General features: G+C 47.4%; 2 protein-coding genes across 3 annotated transcripts in view; one reads left to right on the top strand and one right to left on the bottom strand.

Moving 5' to 3' along the window:
* Positions 1 to 346: 346 nt before the first annotated feature.
* Positions 347 to 5,580, bottom strand: POLR2H (RNA polymerase II, I and III subunit H). The gene is made up of 5 exons (XM_081862888.1): positions 5,402 to 5,580; positions 3,714 to 3,797; positions 2,994 to 3,087; positions 1,513 to 1,596; positions 347 to 957 (listed from the first exon to the last, which is right to left on the bottom strand). The coding sequence occupies exons 1-5, from the start codon at positions 5,472 to 5,474 to the stop codon at positions 840 to 842; spliced, it is 453 nt and encodes a 150-aa protein (XP_081719014.1). The 5' UTR covers positions 5,475 to 5,580; the 3' UTR covers positions 347 to 839.
* Positions 5,581 to 8,843: 3,263 nt separating this feature from the next.
* The window catches only part of LOC309342222 (major facilitator superfamily domain-containing protein 8-like), a 31,412-nt gene continuing 22,226 nt past the window's right edge, over positions 8,844 to 18,029 (top strand). The window contains exons 1-4 of one of the 2 annotated variants that reach the window (XR_014156716.1): positions 8,844 to 9,250; positions 14,769 to 14,954; positions 15,939 to 16,001; positions 17,053 to 17,172. Coding sequence is in view for 1 of the 2 variants with exons in the window: in XM_081862622.1 (XP_081718748.1) it covers positions 9,175 to 9,250; positions 14,769 to 14,954; positions 15,939 to 16,001; positions 17,053 to 17,172 (445 nt within the window). In the remaining variant the exon portion in view is untranslated. The remainder of the gene's footprint in view (positions 9,251 to 14,768; positions 14,955 to 15,938; positions 16,002 to 17,052; positions 17,173 to 18,029) is intronic. The other variant, XM_081862622.1, reaches the window with a different exon arrangement.

The following is an 18,029-nucleotide window of genomic DNA, read 5'->3' as shown; positions in this document are numbered from 1 at the left end:
TCCTAGTCCAGAATCTTGTCATTCCCCCTTTTCCTTTCTGACATTATCAGGCCAGCTTTCTCTTCATTTGTCTCGCTCTCTGCCCTTCTGCCCAGGAAGGCCATGTCTCCTTTGCTATTTGAGATGAAACTTGGCCAGGATTTCAGTATTTGGAGGGTGGCGGGTGAGGAAGAATCCAGATCCTGAACATTAGAAATATATATGACAAATCAAAAGGTCTCCAAAAGCAAACAGATAAGTGAATTCAATCTGCAGAATATGGATTTCTGACTGCAGTCTTGCAAGCTTGTTATTCTCAAATGCTTGGGCAGTGAACTTTCTAGTGTATATACAACAGCCAAATATATATATTTATATAAAAGCTACGTTTAATTAAGGTAAGAAACTGAGGTCAAACAGAGGCTCCCTCCTTTTCCCCAGGCCCCCAGCAAAGACGGCCGTCCCCAACCCAGCTTATGATGGCAACGCTGGTTCTCACAGAAATGTGTCCTTACCACAATCACCTGTGTAATAAAAATGAGAGTTTATCATAGGCACAGAGTAAATCCGTAGCCCTTTCAACATCTTTGTTTTAGGGGATGTTCTCAGTCGGCTGGCACTCTGCCTGCTGCAACCAAGGGGACATTTGGGATACATTTCCACACTGCAGTCCTGGCGGAATCCGAAGAAAGATGATCTTCCTTGAGGCTTGGCTGGGGGGATGTGAGGAGGAGGAGGAGCTGGGGAGAGATGATTCTTTTAACACCCCCCCCATGCCAGCAATATTCCCCCCATATACTTGGGAGGCAGCAAATGCCCACACTGAGTCTAAGCTGCTGCCACAACAACTCCCAAGGTGGTTAGAAGGCCAGTTTCTTCATCAGGAGATAAACCCTGGAGTCTACTTCAAAGCCATGCAGGTTGTTGGCATCTCCCTGGAGTCTCATCAGCAGCCCACCGTAGGAGACGTAGGCAGAGCTAGAGGAGGAAGGGTGGGCCAGAGAAAGGTGAGAAGCAGGAAGGGAGACCACGGCAGCCACAGGGGCTTAAAACAACCCCAGCGGGATCATGCAACACTTAAACTATGGACCTCACTCCCACAAGAGGCTGCATGTCTGCGTCCCCATCCTGCCCCCAGTTCTGCTGGATGCCCTTCTCGGCCCTCACTTTCCATGGCTGGTGCTCAACGGGTCTGGTAGGGTGGAAGGTAGGGAGCTCAACAGCAGGTGGCGCCAGAGGCAATGACAGGTCACACCACTGCCTGCCTGGCTGTAAGTTAGATGCTAGGAAAGTGGGGCTGGCTGAGGGCATATTACTGGTGGGGTGGTGTTCCATTGGCTCTAAAGGACAGGCATCCAATAGCCTGGGAAAGTCTTCACTCCCCACCGCTCCCAATCCAGTCACTTAACTCCTTTCATATTGAGCATCTCAAAGAGCTATACTCCACACTCAGAGAGCTTGTGAGAAGTTTATTATGTACCTATTTGTTTCCAACTAGCCCTTTTTGCAAATGGGGGGGGGGGGGAGACTTACAGGCGTGTGGCGGCCTCTGTGGATGTCTCGTCTCCCTCAATCCTGTACACCTTCCCATACATCACATACTCAAACTGGTCTGCCCTGGAGCCAAAAGGAACAGTGGAAGAGAACAGTGGCCATCACATCACTTCAAGTTCTACCAACATACACATAAAAGATCTGTGTATCTGTTTCACCTGCATCACAAGTTTTAAACAGTGCAGATCACAGAGCCTGCGGATTTCCCCTTTCTAAATCCACTTGCAGCCTGGGGAACAGTAAGTTCAGATGCCTTCACCAGATGTCCTGCATGTCATATCAGAGATGGGCAAACTCTGACCCTCCCAGGTTTTGTTGGACCCCAGCTCCCATCAGCCTCAGCCAGCATAGTCAATGGCCAGGGATGGTAGGCATCGTAGGCCAAACACAAGTGTGGGACCGCAGATATCCCATCCTTGGGTTGTACGGTATAGCGGCTAGAGTGCTGGACTAAATCTAAGGAAACCTGGTTTCAAATCTGCCTTCCAACATAGGTGCCCTTGGTAGAGTCTCTCTTTCTCTGCCCCACCCACCTCACTGGGTTGTTGCGAGGATCAGTGTGCAGAGAACAGAGACCCCCCCCCCCCATAGATTTCCTTGGAGGAAAGGCAGGAAATAAATACAAAATACATACAGGGTAACAAAGGCAAACAAAATATTGTGCAGCAAGTCTGCGGCAGACAGCACCCCTTTTATAGCTCTTTCCTCTCTGGCTCAGCCCAGGAGGACTTAAGATAAGCAGGAAGAACTGAAGAGGGAGCTCATGAGAGGCATGGCTTAGGGAGTGCCAAGCAGGCAGACAGATACCCTGTGCATGAGGAGCAAACTGCAGAGGATGAAAATAGAGGTGGGGAACCTAATTCAGCTCAAGGGCTTCCACTTCATCCTGTGCAACCTATGAGGGGCCAGAGGAAGAAGTGGGTGGAGCAAGGCATGCAAATCTTTCTCCCTGTCTCTCAATCCTCCATCCAGACGGGCAAAGGGCATCATCAGAGTTCAAAGAGACATTCCACCGAGGCAAAAATACCTGTGGTGCAAAGCAGAGCCAGAGAGGGGTGCAGCCAGGAGAGAGCTCCAAGAATCAGACAGAGAGACCTGGCTGGCCACATTTAGCCCCTGGGCTTCAGATCCCCGTCCCTTGGATTAGGCAGTAGAACCATTGTGTTTTCACTTCAAATAAGGACACACTTTGGGTCTCTACACTGCCCATGCTTGCGCCCTGGAGAAGTCACTTTTGTGCTGCTGACACAGTGGTTTGACTTCACCCTGGGAAGCACACTTCATTGTCTCTCAAGCCAGACAGATACCATCTAGTGTAGGTTTTGGAGGCGCTACAAAAAGAAGCTAGTTTTCGACCTTGCAGAAGGCTGAAAGGAAGGGCACACAACCACAGGACTGATTCGTGAAGCCCTCTCCTTGGCTAGCCCTCTGTTTGCCATCCTCTGCCCCCCCCCCATTACCTGGATGGCCTGTCATCAGTTGGGTTATATTCTCCATCATCCAAGGTCCCGTCTTCATACAAGGTGCTGGCGATCACAAGGCGGAATTTGTCACCTGAAATGCACAGGAAAACAAAAATAAGACAGCGAGGAGTCTTTTCACTACAGCTAATGTTTGTGAGATTCATGTCGCAATGCATTTGTCTAGCTCAGTGGTGTCAAAACTTTTTCAAAGAGGGCCAGATTTGATGAAGTGAAGGGCCATGAGGGCCAACCAAATTGCTGACCTTTTTTCAGGACTGAAGTTGTTGAGTTTTTTTAAAGGATTTTACCCTAGGAAATAAACTGCCACAGGGGCCGGATTAAACCAACCAGCAGGCCAGATTAGGCCCCCCAAACGGACTTTGGACATGCCTGTTCTAGCTTCATACACCACAGATTTGGCAGCTGAATTTCCAGGAAAAATTGTCATGTGTTTCAAAAGATATGGGTGCATTCAAACAATGGGCGACGGGGAAATCTTTGCATGTGGCAAGTGTGCAATGGGAACGCGTAAGTGTGATGAGTGTTTGTGATTATGGGATGGCCATGCCTGCTTTTGCTATGGACACATCCACTGCTTCCATGTAATGTAGGGATGGGTGGGTGTGCAGGAAAAATAATCCATGTGCTAAAAAAGTTTTAACTAGCTCTGGGTCAGAGAAACACTGCCAGGCAAGCCCCCTGACTGCACTCACTTACCAAGATCGACAGGGTAGATCTGTATGTTCACATCCAGAATCAAATCCATCTTGAAAGACTCGCTCTCACAATGCAGGCGGGAGACTGGAGGGAGACAAATCTGGGTGTCAAGTTATTAGGGGATAGAGGCATAGAAGGCTGACCCCACCTCCACTTCTGCTGGAATGCCAAGTCACTCCAGACTCAGTTTTGTGGAGCCAGGGAGAAGGGTGAAGAGTTGCGCATTTAAATACAGAATATCTGTTGAAACCTTGGCTCACAGATCAAAGACAAAGGGACCTAAAGCTGTAAGGTTTTTAAGCCAAGGTCTGAAGGGATTTTGAAATGGAGGGTCACCAAAGTGGGACAAGCGGTGATTTGAACCTGGGTCTCTCAATTTGTAATCAGAAGCTCTCACCACAACACCAGGGCCGCATTCTCTCTTGTTGCCATGGTTATTAGCATCTGAACTGTTAGGAGATCCTTCCCCATCACTTTTGCTTCATAAATTCAAGCCCTACTGCACCTGTAGACTTAGTAAACTTACGGCATTGTAGTAGTAATAGTAGAAATAGCACTATTACTACTAATAGAAGCAATAATCACCACTATAGACGTACCCTTGCACTACAGCACACCAGAAGACTTTGTTTATTTATTTATTTAATTAATTAAGGCAGAGATAAAATTAGTGACTTGACTCTAACTGTTAAAGAGTGTTGGACTAGTATGTAGCTGCACTGGATTTTAAATTGTTTATATACACATACAAAATGGTTTTTATTACCTAACTGCTTTGAGATTGTATTTAATGTATGATGCATCTACAAAGCACCATTTCTAGGCGTCTCAGGGAGATTTGCAAACAGTTAAAACAGTTTTTAAAAACCAATTCCGGAAACCCCTGAAGAGAAGTTTGACCCTAAGGCGAAGAGGGGCTTCTATGCCCATTCAATAGAAAAAAATAAATACAAAAATAAATAGAATGCTGGGCGGGGGGGTAATTCAGATTTGAATTCCCCATCAACCATAAAGCTCAGAGCTGCTATCACAACCCACCAAACTCGCCTCACAGAGAAGTTTGCAAGGGTAAAAGGGGAGGGGGGAACTGGGGGGGGTGAGGGGAAGGGAGAGAAAGAAACCTAGTACACTCCACCTCAAGAGCCTTGGTGGGGAAAAAGAAAGGGTACACTGCACATGTAAATGCAGGAAGCCTGCAACTTAGGTATATTTAACTTGTGTGTGTTCAGCTGTACCCAAGGTAAAATTTTTTTTTAAGGGGGGGGGGCAATCCTACCCGCCATTGCACCCATTGGGTTTCGGCTATAAATGCCTTTGGCTTTGGGTGCGATCCATCACACACACATTGCTTAAGCTGTGGGCTTACTGTAAATAAATAAATAAATAAGTAAGTAAGTAAGTAAGTAAGTAAGTAAATAAATAAATAAAATTTTATTTGTACCCCGCCCTCCCCGGGCTCAGGGCGGCTAACATCATAAAACTAAATAAATCGACCAGCCTACACGCAGGCGGGTAGGGAAGCAAGGATGAGGTTCCGTGTCCAGCAGCAGGGTGGGCAGACAGAAACGGGGAAGGATAGGACCACGGGAAGAATGAAAGGGGCACCTCCAAAGGTCATCCATCCCACCCTCCGCAGGAAAAGTACCACTGTGGCCCCCGAGGTTGGAAAACGAGCGCCTGCCTCTCACCCCTGTCGAACTTCTTGCCCTCGGGGTCGATGTCCTTCACGTCGAAGATGTCCTCGAAGAGGATGCCGGCCATGGCGACGCGGGAGGAGCAGCCGGAGCTGGGGGCTCCCGACCTGCTATAGCCACGCGCGCGCTCGCGGTGCGCATGGAGCGCCGCTCTCCTCCCTTCGCTTCCGGCGCGGGCGCCTGGCGATGACGTCAGCAGCCTGAGGCTCGGGCGGACATGCTGGAAGAGGGCAGAGGGGGGGGTGGCGGGGAAAGGGCGGCAGAGGCTGGAAGGAGAAAGAGGGCGAGAATGGCGGGGAGGGGGCGTCCCTCAGCTGCGCACGCGCACAAGTCTGCTTTGAAGCCCGAAAGAGGTCAAAAAAGATCCCGACCTTTAAATCTGCAATAAAGGGAAGGGGCGGGGCAGGAGTAATAAATACAGTATATATTTGTGTGTGTAGAGTATACGTATATTTATCCGTGTATGTATATCACCCTGTTTTAAATGCATTCTATCTCATTTATATATTTTTCATCCAGCGTTTACTTTTTTTAAAAAAAAAACTTTAACTTGCATAAATTTAAGCATTACGGTGCACCGTGTGGTTATTTTATTTATTAAAATTCCACGCCGCCCTTTGTCTGAGGATTAGAGGGCGGTTTACGATATATATATATATATATATATGTTTGCTTTCGTAGATTTTCACGGGTACAGGAATGCAGGTTTTGGTGTCCTCGGGTGTCTTCCCGTGTAAAAGTTGGGGTGTCTAGGCGACGTTTCGACGAGGTCTCACTCGTCATCTTCAGGCTGGTGCTTTCGGCTTCTTGTTACTGGAACAGAGCAGGATCTCAGTGTTTGAGTTCCTATAAATACTGTAGAGGGGGTGTGGTGTATAGCCTCCAATGTTCTGGGCAGAGAGGAAGTTCCCAGGCTAGTGTGCCTTTTCTTCTTTTGTTCCTTAATTACTTGAGAGATATCTTGAGTGATTTCTTGAGTGATATATATATATATATATATATATATATATATATAGTGTTTTAAATGCTGCCATTGAATATTCAACGATGCATACGAGTGTTTGAGAATTATTAACTGCCTATTAATTAAAGTATTTCCTTTACATTGCCTGGAGTGCATTGGGCGCTGCTCTTTTAAATAATTTCAGTTATCGAGCCAATGGTATTGTGGGAGTTGAGCGGTTTCTTCCTCTCTTGTGTTGCTGCAACTTTCCCCATTCCATCTGCGCAGGATTGGACCAGTTCTGGCTTCCAAGATTTTATCCACCTATTTTATTAGCATCATAAGAGACAGAAATGCCACGACTCAGAGTGGCAACCTCTTTGTAGTTGGTCAATTTAACATAGCACTTAAGGCCCCCGATGGATTCTTTGCACCACCTGTGACCCAGCACATGCTGAATACAGCCGACTGACCATATATCATGTCCTTTTTACAATTAAGAGTAATAACAATAATATGTACCCCACACTTCAGCCGGGGGGGGGGGGAGGGGGAGGCTCCTAAAGAAGTTTACAAATCGATAGTAGCTCACCTGGGGACTTGATGAGCTTCCTGGTCTTGCTTCCAGGCAGCAATTGCCCTTAACAAGCTGCAATGTGTGGCTGGTGATCTTTCTCAGGGCTGGCCCTATGATGAGGCAAGAGAGGCAACTGCCTCAGGTGGCAGATACTGAGGAGTGGGGAGGGAACAGAGCGGTGAGAGCCACGTGGCCTGCTTTGTACCCCCTGTGCCAACCTGCTGCCCTCAAGTGCAGTGCAAGAAATTGTCCTTTCACCAGAACTGGAGTATGATTCAGCTGCCAGTCCACTTGGTTTCTGTATGCACCTTGGTGGAGGGTGCCATCATGCCTCAGGCAGCAAAAGTTACTGAGCTGGCCCTGGTCTTTCTTCATCAGAGGAACACCCTCGGGGAGACCTTTTCTTCCAAACACATCCAAGTATCGCTTGTATATTTGCACAGCCAAGCCAGTAAATAAAGCTGCTGAATTATTTCAGGTAGGACTGCTGGGCTCTTGGCTTGTGTAGAGCTACCACAAAGCCAACTGGTGAAGCTTTACCCATCACTGAATCTGCATGCGGGCAGAAGCATCACCTGTTGAATTTCTTCCACCTCGATGCTGCAGCTTAAATGTAATAATAATAATAATAATAATAATAATAATAATAATAATAATTTTATTTATACCCTGCCCTCCCCGGTTCAAAAACCGGGCTCAGGGAGGCTAACAACAAATTTAAAACACTTTAAAAGAATTATAAAAGCAGCATAAAATACAGTATAAAAACACGAATAACAATAAAATTCAAAAATCAAAAAATCAATTAGATAATCCCCAGGGCTAGCTAGCTGAATTGGTCCTACTTGGGCCAGTGAGGAGGCCAGGGGAGAATTAGCTGTGAGGTCTCAGAGTGGGTGATCTTCATAAAAGGGGAGGGGAAAGGAAGAGAAGGGAAATAAAAGATCAGGCTGAATTCAAATTAAAGGCCAGGCAGAATAGTTCTGTCTTACAGGCCAGACGGAAGGAGGTTAAATCCTGAAAGGCCCTAGTCTCGTGGGACAGAGCATTCCACCAGGTCGGAGCCATCACTGAAAAGGCCCTGGCCCTGCTGGAGGGTAGTCTGATTTCCTTAGTGACCTCTAAGCTATGGTTATTCACAAGAGGAAGAAAAACCACCAAGTACAACCTTTTACTCCTTCACATCATGGATGGCCATCTGTCATGGGTGCTTTAGCTGAGATTTCTGCATTGCAGGGGGTTGGACTAGATGACTCTGGGGGTCCCTAACAACTCTATGATTCTATGAGCTGTTCAGAGGAGCTACCAGACTGCTGTTCTAGGTGGGTTTCCTGTGCGTTTTAGCGTTGCAGCAAAATGCAGAAATTCAGCTGGTGAAGCCCTTCCCGGCATTGCACGCCCAGCAGAAAAAAGAAAGCCTTTTCGGCTTCCGCATCCATTGACAGCCCTGCTTTTTACTCCTTGTTTGGAAGCAAAATCCCACTTCGGAAGGGTCGTAGCTGAGCGGCAGAGCGCAGGCACCAGGTTCCAATACCGAGGGCGGCATCTAAAGGTAAAAGGATGGGACTCGCTCCCTGCCTTGCAATCCTGCAGAGTCTCTGGCCAGAAGGCAACCCTGTGCCAGATGCGCCACTCAGTGCAAGGCTACGTTCCCAAGACGCGGGTGCGTAAAATCTGGCGGACAAGCCTAAGGAAATATACAGCGAGGCGCCCAACCTGCCTCCTGCGCGAATGGAGAGAGCTCTCGGCCAGGTGACTTAGGGATGCTTTGCATGTGTCTATGAGGAGGCGCGCTCCCATTGGCCGCCCGGCCCCTTTCCTTCCCGATGCCAGGTTAGCAGCAGGAGGGGGGGAAAGCCGGGTAGGCTGGGGGACGAGGATGCGCTCTCCATTGGCTGCTGCGCGCGCTCGTCCCGCCCGCTCGCCGACCATTCAATAAACTTTCTCCCGGCTGCAGCTGCCTTGGTCGGGCAAAACAGCTGCAGCGACGCGCAGGTTGCGGGCGGCGAGAGGGAGAGCGCCAAAGGGGCGCTGGATGGGCGTGTGCGTAAAAAGGGCTGGAGAGGAACGCTGCTGCTGCTGCTGCTGAGGCAGGGAGAATGGTGAGGGTTAGGAGGAGGAAGATGGCACCGCTGCCGCCGCCTCCAGCTGCCCTTTGAGCTCTCCGGAGGGAAGGAGGAGACCTCGGCCCCACGCTCCTTCGACGGGCCGCCTCTGTCCCCGGGGAGAACCCAGCGCCAGGTGTCTATGGATGTGCAGCGGAAGAAGAAATGGACCAACCTCACCATTGGCCTCCTTTTCCTGTCGGGAGGAATTGAGTACGGTGAGATTCCCTGGGCATGGGATGGGCATCGGCACAGGGGGGGGGAGGGGGGAAGTACCAGGGGAGTTTCTGGACCCTGGATACAGAGTTGACAATTTTATATATAGCTTCATCACACACACACACACACACACACACACACACATACACGTACATATACAGTGGTACCTCGGGTTACAGACACTTCAGGTTACATATGCTTCAGGTTACAGACTCTGCTAACCCAGAAATATTACCTCGGGTTAAGAACTTTGCTTCAGGATGAGAACAGAAATTGTGCGGTGGTGGCGCAGCGGCAGCAGGAGGCCCCTTTAGCTAAAGTGGTACCTCAGGTTAAGAACAGTTTCAGGTTAAGAACGGACCTCCAGAACGAATTAAGTTCTTAACCAGAGGTACCACTGTATACGCGGTTTTTGTTGAGGCTGGTCTCAACATGCTGGTGTTGTTGTTGTGTGTATTATTAAATTTGGTACCCCACAATTTTATATGTAGCTTGATCTCTCCCTCCCTCCCTCCCCCCCTCACACACATGCACATATTTACACACGCCAGGGGTGCCAACTTGAATAAAATGGGGCGGCAGGTAAGCCCCACCCCATGTAATCTGTTCCAGGATGCGGCGCGCGCGCGTGTGCACGCGCACACACACACACACACACACACACACCATTTGAATGGCAATGCCCCCATCAACATGGGGAACAACCCCCTCAAATATTTTACTGGGACCTCAGCTCTTCTGAGTTGGTTCCTATGACATACACACATACCGTTTTAGTTGAAGCTGGTCTCATCATGCTGGTGTTTATTATTATTTTTATTATACCTTTACAACTCTGGTACCCAGGTCTCCAGTCAAAAAAGGCTCCAGGGGAGTGACTTGCATTCGAGCAAAACAAAACAGTCCCTGCTCTGGTGCTTATAAGCTAAACACCCCCCCCCCCACACACAGCACAAAGTGCAGAACAGCCTCCCTTTCCCCTCTTTCTGGCCAAGAGGTCCTCAAGAAAGGGCTCCCTTGCTGCTGAAGTAGCACACTCTGCCCCTAGGAAGCTCAGGTTTTAAGGGGAGGAGCTTGGTGACGGAGGAAGTCCAGTTTGCTTGGAGCCTCCCTGGCTTGATCCTCTGATCCAGGGGTCAGCAAACTTTTTCAGCAGGGGGCCGGTCCACTGTGCCTCAGACCTTGTGGGGGCCGGACTATATTTTTTTTGGGGGGGGGGGAGAACACATTCCTATGCCCCACAAATAACCCAGAGATGCATTTTAAATAAAAGGACACATTCTACTCATGTCAAAACACGCTGATTCCTGGACCCTCTGCGGGTCGGATTTAGAAGGTGATGGGGCCAGATCCAGCCCCCGGGCGTTAGGTTGCCTCCCCATGCTCTGATCTAATGCAGATTTCGTAAAGAGATTCTCATCTTTATTGCATGTACCAGAAGTGCACATTGAGTGTTTTGAGGTTTTTGTGCCTCTGCCAGTTGTTCAGCATGCCTGCCTTGACAAGATCCTGGCCTGTAGATAATCAAATGAATTGCGTGGTTAAGTTTGAGAAGGTGCAGTTCTTTAGCCCTGAACTTTCCACACACACCTGCTTTGCTTCCTGCTTCTGCCATTCCCAGATACGTGGGAGGCGGTGACTGTAAGAAGTATTTTGCCGTGCCCATCACTTAGAATCTTAGAGTTGGAAGGGACCCCGGGGGTCATCTAGTCCAACCCCCTGCAATGCAGGGATCTCAACTTAAGCATCCATGACAGATGGCCATCCAACCTCTGCTTAAAAACCTCTAAGGAAGGAGATTCCACAGCCTCCCGGGGGAGACCGTTCCGCTATCCAACAACTCTTATTGTCAGAAAGTTCTTCCTGGTGTTTAGTCAGAATAATCTTTTTTGTAACTTGAATCCATTGGATCCATTCTTGCGCTCTAGAACAGCAGAAAGCAAGCTTGCACCCTCTTCCATGTGCGACCCCTCCCGATATTTGAAGATGGCTATCGCATTTCTTCTCGGTCTCCTCTTTTCCAAGCTGAACATACCCAACTCTCACTTCTCACCACTTTCAACCTGTGCAGTTGGTTTGCTCTGGTGGAGTCCAGAATGCTGTGCCTTGTGAATTTGTTTTCCAGTTGCAAATGGTTTAACCCAGGAAACTAGTATCTCTGCATCCTAACCTTTGACTTCTAGAAGCTTGCCAATTGTCCTTGGATAGGTTAGCTGTTTGGGTTGCTGTTCCTCTGCCCTGTGAGAATGAGAAGAGGTTAGCAGGCCATACTCCAGAGTAAGGACATAATAGGCTTGGGCATATGGAAATGTTTTTGGGGTAAGATGCGGGAGTAAGCATGATTGGAGTCAGAGGGGGTAGGCAATAGGGACCACAGGTGCCATCAGCCTCAGACAGCATTGCCAAGGTCAGGGGTGAGGCCAGTGTTGTTGGACTACAGCTCCCTAGTCCTCACATTGGCTCACCCTTGAATGTGAGATTCCTCCCACTATTCTCAAGGTGCCGGAAGCAGCAGCCTTGCAGAAACTGAACAGGCCTGGGTTTTTGTCAGTGCCAGGATAGAAGAAATTCTGAAAGCCCTCACGGAAGAAAGCCAAGAGACAAATGTACAAAATCAATAATAGTTGCAGGACAATTGGAGGGATAAAGCTTAGAAAAACGTGACTAAAGGAGGATGTGATAAAGATCCCTAAAATTAGGCACAGTGTGGATAAAGTGGACAGTGGGGAGGTTTTTCTTCTAATACTTGATCTTGGTGTTAAGAAAAGGGAACCCAAAATGATGCAACAATTTCCCTATGGGGAAAAGTTGCAATCTTGGAGGATTTAAAATTTAGAGAATAGGTGTATGTTTCATTTAGAGAAAAGGTGAGACAAGACATGACTGTGAGTTGTACAAAATTATGCCTGGAGAAAGTGGAGATAAACATGTTCTTCATTATTAAAAATGTATACCGCCCTTCATATGTAGATTTCAGGGCAGTTTGCAACGTAAAAATACAAGATAAAAACAGAAAACACATAATAAAATTAAGAACACCACACACACACACACACACACACACACACACACACACTGCAACACCAACCAACCAACCAACCAACCAATAACAGCCCCACCTATAAGACCTGAACTCATGAACATCCAGTCAAAGACTTAATGAGCTGGGAGAGTCTGTGGCAGAGAAGTCCACAATCAGAGACACAAGCTTGAGCAGGAGAAGAGGGAGGCCAAGAGGCAGAGATAGGCCCGGCTAGTGAAGAGTCCTGGTGAAGAGCCCTACCCCCCCCCCGCGCTGCGACATGCTCTCCTCCCACCTGGTCTCCCAGAACCAGAAGAGTCATGAAAAGGGCTGGGAAGTTAGCTTCACACAGGCACAGTCTCCTATTGCTTGGGAGAAGCTCTGGAGGGGAGGGCTGGTGGGGACTTTCAGTCTCAGCAACTAATCCATGGGTACATTAAGCTTTTTTATAGGAAGACCCCAAAATTGTCGAGTTTTTGGGGGGGAAACCTAACCGCAAAGTAGTGATTTTAAGCTTTTTGAGCTGCTTTTCCCATCACGTTGCCGTACACCCAGGTTTTCCTTGACTTTTTGCCAGTTTGACAAAACCTCCCCTCGACGCCATTTTTACACCCAAAAACCAGCACAGCAGGAATTTTCCTGGCGTATGGCAAGCAAGGGAGGAGCTGCTGTGCACATGAGGCCGGACACTCCACCCAGTCTGTGCAGATCAGTTTCTTGCTAATAAATAACTGCAGCTTGCACGGTGTCACTCCTGATATTAATGACTCCTAGTCACCATGATGTATTCAGGAGCAGAGGCAGCCTGCCACGTGGAAAGGTGTTGGTTGGGGAGCAATAATAGCAGAGGACTGTTGCCTTCAAGCCTTGCTTGCCATTGTGGGCAGCAGGATGGGTGAACCAGTTGGACCTGTGGCCTGATCTAGCAGAGCTTTGGTTTTGCATAAGAATACGGGAAGCTGCCTTGTATGATGTCAGACCGTTGGCCCATCTAGTTCCATCTTGTCTGCACTGGCTGGCAGTGAAACTACAGGGTTCCAGGAATTGAATCTTTCCCAGCCATACAGGCAGCCCTGTTCAGGGAAGTTTTTAATGTGTGACATTTTAATGTATTTTTAATCTTTGTTGGAAGCTGCCCAGAGTGGCTGGGGAAACCCAGCCAGATGGGCGGGGTATAAATAAATTATTATTATTATTATTATTATTATTATTATTATTATTATTATTATACTTGGAAATGCCAGTAGGGATTGAACCCGCAACCTGCCTTGCGTTCTCCTTGCAGCAAATGATGCTTGTCTGTTCTTTGATTAAGTGTGGGATGCAGATGTGACAATACAACCAATAGGTTGCTTCACAGGGTTTTGAGAGTTAAAAAAAAGAGAAGTACATGTTGTAACAGTGAGCATAACATAACACAACACACAACAGTACAAACAACCAAATAAAAGACTTCCTTTCTGCTGTATCTGACCTCCTTATTTACTTCTTATAAACTGTTTCCTTTATGAATAATTATTAAGATTTTTCTAATTATAACTTAAATGTCCACAAAGTCTCCTGCAGACATTAATTGAAGCAAGTCCAGGTATGTATTTTAGGGCACACCTTTGTGAAGTGTTTTGTGAACTGGAAAAAGAAACTGTGCCAACAAAAAGGGAATGACAAGATAAACTGCTAAGAGTATATTGAACTGGCTAGATTAACAGAGGCAATTTGAGATCACACTAGACAAGAGTTTCAGAAAGCATGGGGGAAATGCAGAGACCATGGGACAACTCTCATGGCAACACACATAGAAGGCAACTCCTAGGGGCTGAGGGGTCTTTGGCCCTCCCAATAAAATATTTGAGGGGGCTGCCCCCCCAAAACAGATGGGCATTGCCAAACAAATGATGTGCATGTAGCGTGTCATGTGATCGATTGTGTGGGATGGGGCTTGTCCCTTTCCCAATATTTTATTCAAGTTGGCACCCCTTCTCTCATAACTATAAAGCATTAAACCTTATAAAGCCTTAAATGGTTCAGAACTGCAATGCCTCAATGTCTACCTCTTTCTATATGAACCTACCCAGACCTTGAGATCATCATCTGAGGCCCTTCTTTGTGTGCCTTCTTCACAAGAGGTCGGGGGGGGGGGGCGGCAAGACGAGAACGGGGCCTTCTCTGCAGTGGTTCCCAGTTTGTGGAATGCTCTCCCCAGGGCCACTTGCCTGGTGACTTCATTATACACCTTTCGGTTACCAGCAAAAAGGTTCTTCTTTAACCAGGCCTTTGGCTGACTGACATCCAAAGTCCTTTTAAAATTGGGTTGTTTTTGTATTTACTTTTATTATGTATTTTGTGTTTTTATGTTGTAACTGCCCTGAGACCCGCGGGTATACAAATTTAAATAGCGATAATATTAATCATAATATTTTCTGGAAGCCACTTCTGATGGATGCTCTTTTTGATACTTTCTATTTACTGGAGTTTATTTTTTCGCCTCTCCGCAGCTGTGATCCTGCCCACCCTCTGGGCTTACCTGCAAACTCTCAATGCTGAGCCCTACTTCCTGGGCCTGGGCATCTCTGCCTTTAGCTTTGCCGGGCTGATCACAGGCCCGCTGTTTGGATATTGGTCTGACCGTACCCATAAAACCAAGGCCATCATCCTCTTCGCCAACTTGTTTCAGATAGCAGGTAAGTGGGGGCTGCATTGAGAGTGGTGGCGGCAGGGGCAGTGGTTGTGTTTGGGGTCAAAGCATGCAGATGAGACTCCAGTCCCCCACGGTAAAGGTAAAGGGACCCCTGACCATTAGGTCCAGTCGTGGCCGACTCTGGGGTTGTAGCGCTCATCTCGCTTTATTGGCCGAGGGAGCCGGCGTACAGCTTCTGGATCATGTGGCCAGCATGACTAAACCGCTTCTGGCCAACTAGAGCAGTGCACGGAAATGCCGTTTACCTTCCCGCTGGAGCGGTACCTATTTATCTACTTGCACTTTGACGTGCTTTCGAACTGCTAGGTTGGCAGGAGCAGGGACCAAGCAACGGGAGCTCACCCTGTCGCGGGGATTTGAACCGCTGACCTTCTGATCGGCAAGTCCTAGGCTCTCTGGTTTAACCCACAGCGCCACCCGCGTCCCTTTTCCCCCACGGTAGGTGGAAGCTAAACTTTGCTGGAAACCACAGGAGAGGAGAGGGCTGTTGTCCTTGGTTCTTGCTTGTGGGTTTCCTATAGGCATCTGGTTGGCCACTGTGAGAACAGGATCCTGGATGGGCCATGGGCCTGATCCAGCAGGCTTGTCTTATGTTAAGGGATTTAAAATGTCAGATCTCTTCCAGGCGACTTGCCAAGTGATGGTTGCATCTTGCACTTTCCAGCTCATTTTCCCCATCACTTTCCTTACAGCAAAAAGTAAGGAAAGTGGGGGAAGTGGGTTTGTTGCACAAGAGCGCAAAGTCCACCCTAACCATGCAAGCTGAATCAACCAGCATGTGATTGAATCCCACCTGCAAAAGGAGGGAGATCCCAGAAAAAAAGGGCGTGTAGACTCTAATTGTGCCCTGCTTTCTAGTGGATTGCTATATTGGGAAGAAAGTTGCTTTCTCTAGAGCAAATTGATTTCATTTCGCCTGGTTTCCTCTGCAACTCATGCTTGTCTTTCCTGTGTCTTCCGCTTCCAGGGAACTTCATGTACTTTGTCGGTGGTTCCAAATGGATGCTTCTGAGTGGTCGGCTGGTGGCAGGTAAGTGATGGAGTGGAGGGTGTATTTATGTTAGCGCATGTGAGATTTTTTTTGAATAATAGTTGCATTTGGGTGGTGGGTCTTGGAGAAAAACACTGTGTTTCCTCTTTTCTAAAAATAAATTGGGGCGTGAATGTATTTTTGTTGTTGTTGTTGTCTAATGGGGAGGGAAAGAGTATTCCTTTATTTTTATTTCCTCCCCCCCCCCAATTTAAAATGGATACCGCTGGAGGGGAATTTCGCATTCTTGTTTTGCTTTGCTTTTTGCCCCACCCACTTCCACCTACAGCCCCGCCCACTGTTGGAATGCACCCTCCCAAAGGTTTCCTGCACTTGAGCCCAGCCTGCAGGCCAAAAGTAGCCCCCCCCCCTGCTTTAGTGATGGTTTTGTCATACATGCACAGATCATTTTATCTGTATGCTGCCTTTCCATACTTAGAACCATACTCAGGGCATCTTACAACATGAAGAAATTTGCATAATTACAAATACAGCGGTACCTTGGCTGTCGAACGGCTTAGTTCCTGCACGCCACAAACCCGGAAGTGAGTGTTCCGGTTTGTGAACATTTTTTGGAAGCCGAACATCTGACATGACTTCCGACTGAGTGCAGGAAGCTCCTGCAGCCAATCAGAAGCTGTGCTTTGGTTTTCGAACTATTTCAGGAGCCAAACAGACTCCTGGAACGGATTGAGTTCGACAACCAAGGTACCACTGTAGAACAAAAGCGGTCATAAATGATAAATGAAACACATCAAAAAGTACACAACCAATCTGATAAAGATTTACCCACAAGTCAGAATAAGATCTAAAAATAACAATACAAAAATTAACAGCCCCCACACCCAAACAAAACCCCAGCCTAAGAGTCTGTTCAGCAGCCTTAGTTTTTTTTGTAGTTGGAGTCAGTCCGGGGCATGCCTTCCCCAGCCTGGTAGAAAAAGCTCTGCAAGGCAGGGAGCAGGTCTTTCAGGACTTACAGCTAGGATGGCCTCTGTCCTCTGTCCCCCCTTCCTCCCTCTGACTCTTTGTACTTGGCCCTCCCCTGCAGGTGTGGGCACAGGAGCAGGAGCATCCATCTTTGGCTACCTCACCCGAACCACCACGTCCCAGGAGCGCGCCACGGTGTTTGCGGCTGTCATGGCATGCAGGCAGGTTGGGCTACTCATCGGTAAGGCTGATTTCCTCTGCCCCACCCCTCTAAAAACCTTCAGTATATTCCTCTCTGCTATGGCAAGGGCTGGGTTAACCATTAAGCAAAATAAGCACATGCTTAGGGCACCAAGGGAAGAGGGGGGCACCACAGAAATTTTTCCATTGCTGGGTTTTTAACATTGATGGCTGCAAATGGCTCAGCTGAGTGTTCATTTTCTCAGTGGAAGTCTATTAAAAATCCCAACAGAAGAAATATGCAATGAGGCAGGCTGGGTGCCTTATCTCTACTAAGTATAGAAGCAGATGTGTTATGTAAGATTAATTTTGAGGATCTGATCAATCAGAAAAAGGAGAATTTTTTTCTCCCCTCCCCTTTTAAAAATAATTTTTTATTCAATTTTACATATAATTTCCATAAATCATATAACATATGTTCATATCCTATACAATATTTTAGACTTCCCTCAACTACATCTGAAGATTTTTCAGTCTTTATCACTTAATCTGCATTTCACTAATTTCACTATTACTTTTAATAATCCTTAAGTAATAATTCTATTCATAATTTCCCCCCCCTGCAATATTTCATATAGTCCTTCTTACAAAACTTCTTGCAGTCCTACTAGTGTAATCTGTTGATTACAGTTGCTTTTCAAATAGTTCACATATTTACTCCAGTCCTCTGAGAACCTCTGGTCCCGCAGGTTTCGGATCCTTCCTGTCATCTTATCCAATTCTGCATAGTCCATTAGTTTCATCTGCCATTCTTCTTTCGTCAGTAATTCTTCTTGTTTCCATTTCTGTGCCAATAATACTCTTGCTGCCGTTGTTGCGTACAAGAACGGTTTATTATCTTGTCTATTAATATCCTTC

The sequence above is a fragment of the Podarcis erhardii genome (assembly GCF_964252035.2).
Source record: "Podarcis erhardii genome assembly, chromosome: 5".
NCBI classification, from domain to species: domain Eukaryota; kingdom Metazoa; phylum Chordata; class Lepidosauria; order Squamata; family Lacertidae; genus Podarcis; species Podarcis erhardii.
The sequence above is the reverse complement of the archived record's forward strand: the minus strand, read 5'-3'. Positions and strand labels throughout refer to the sequence as shown.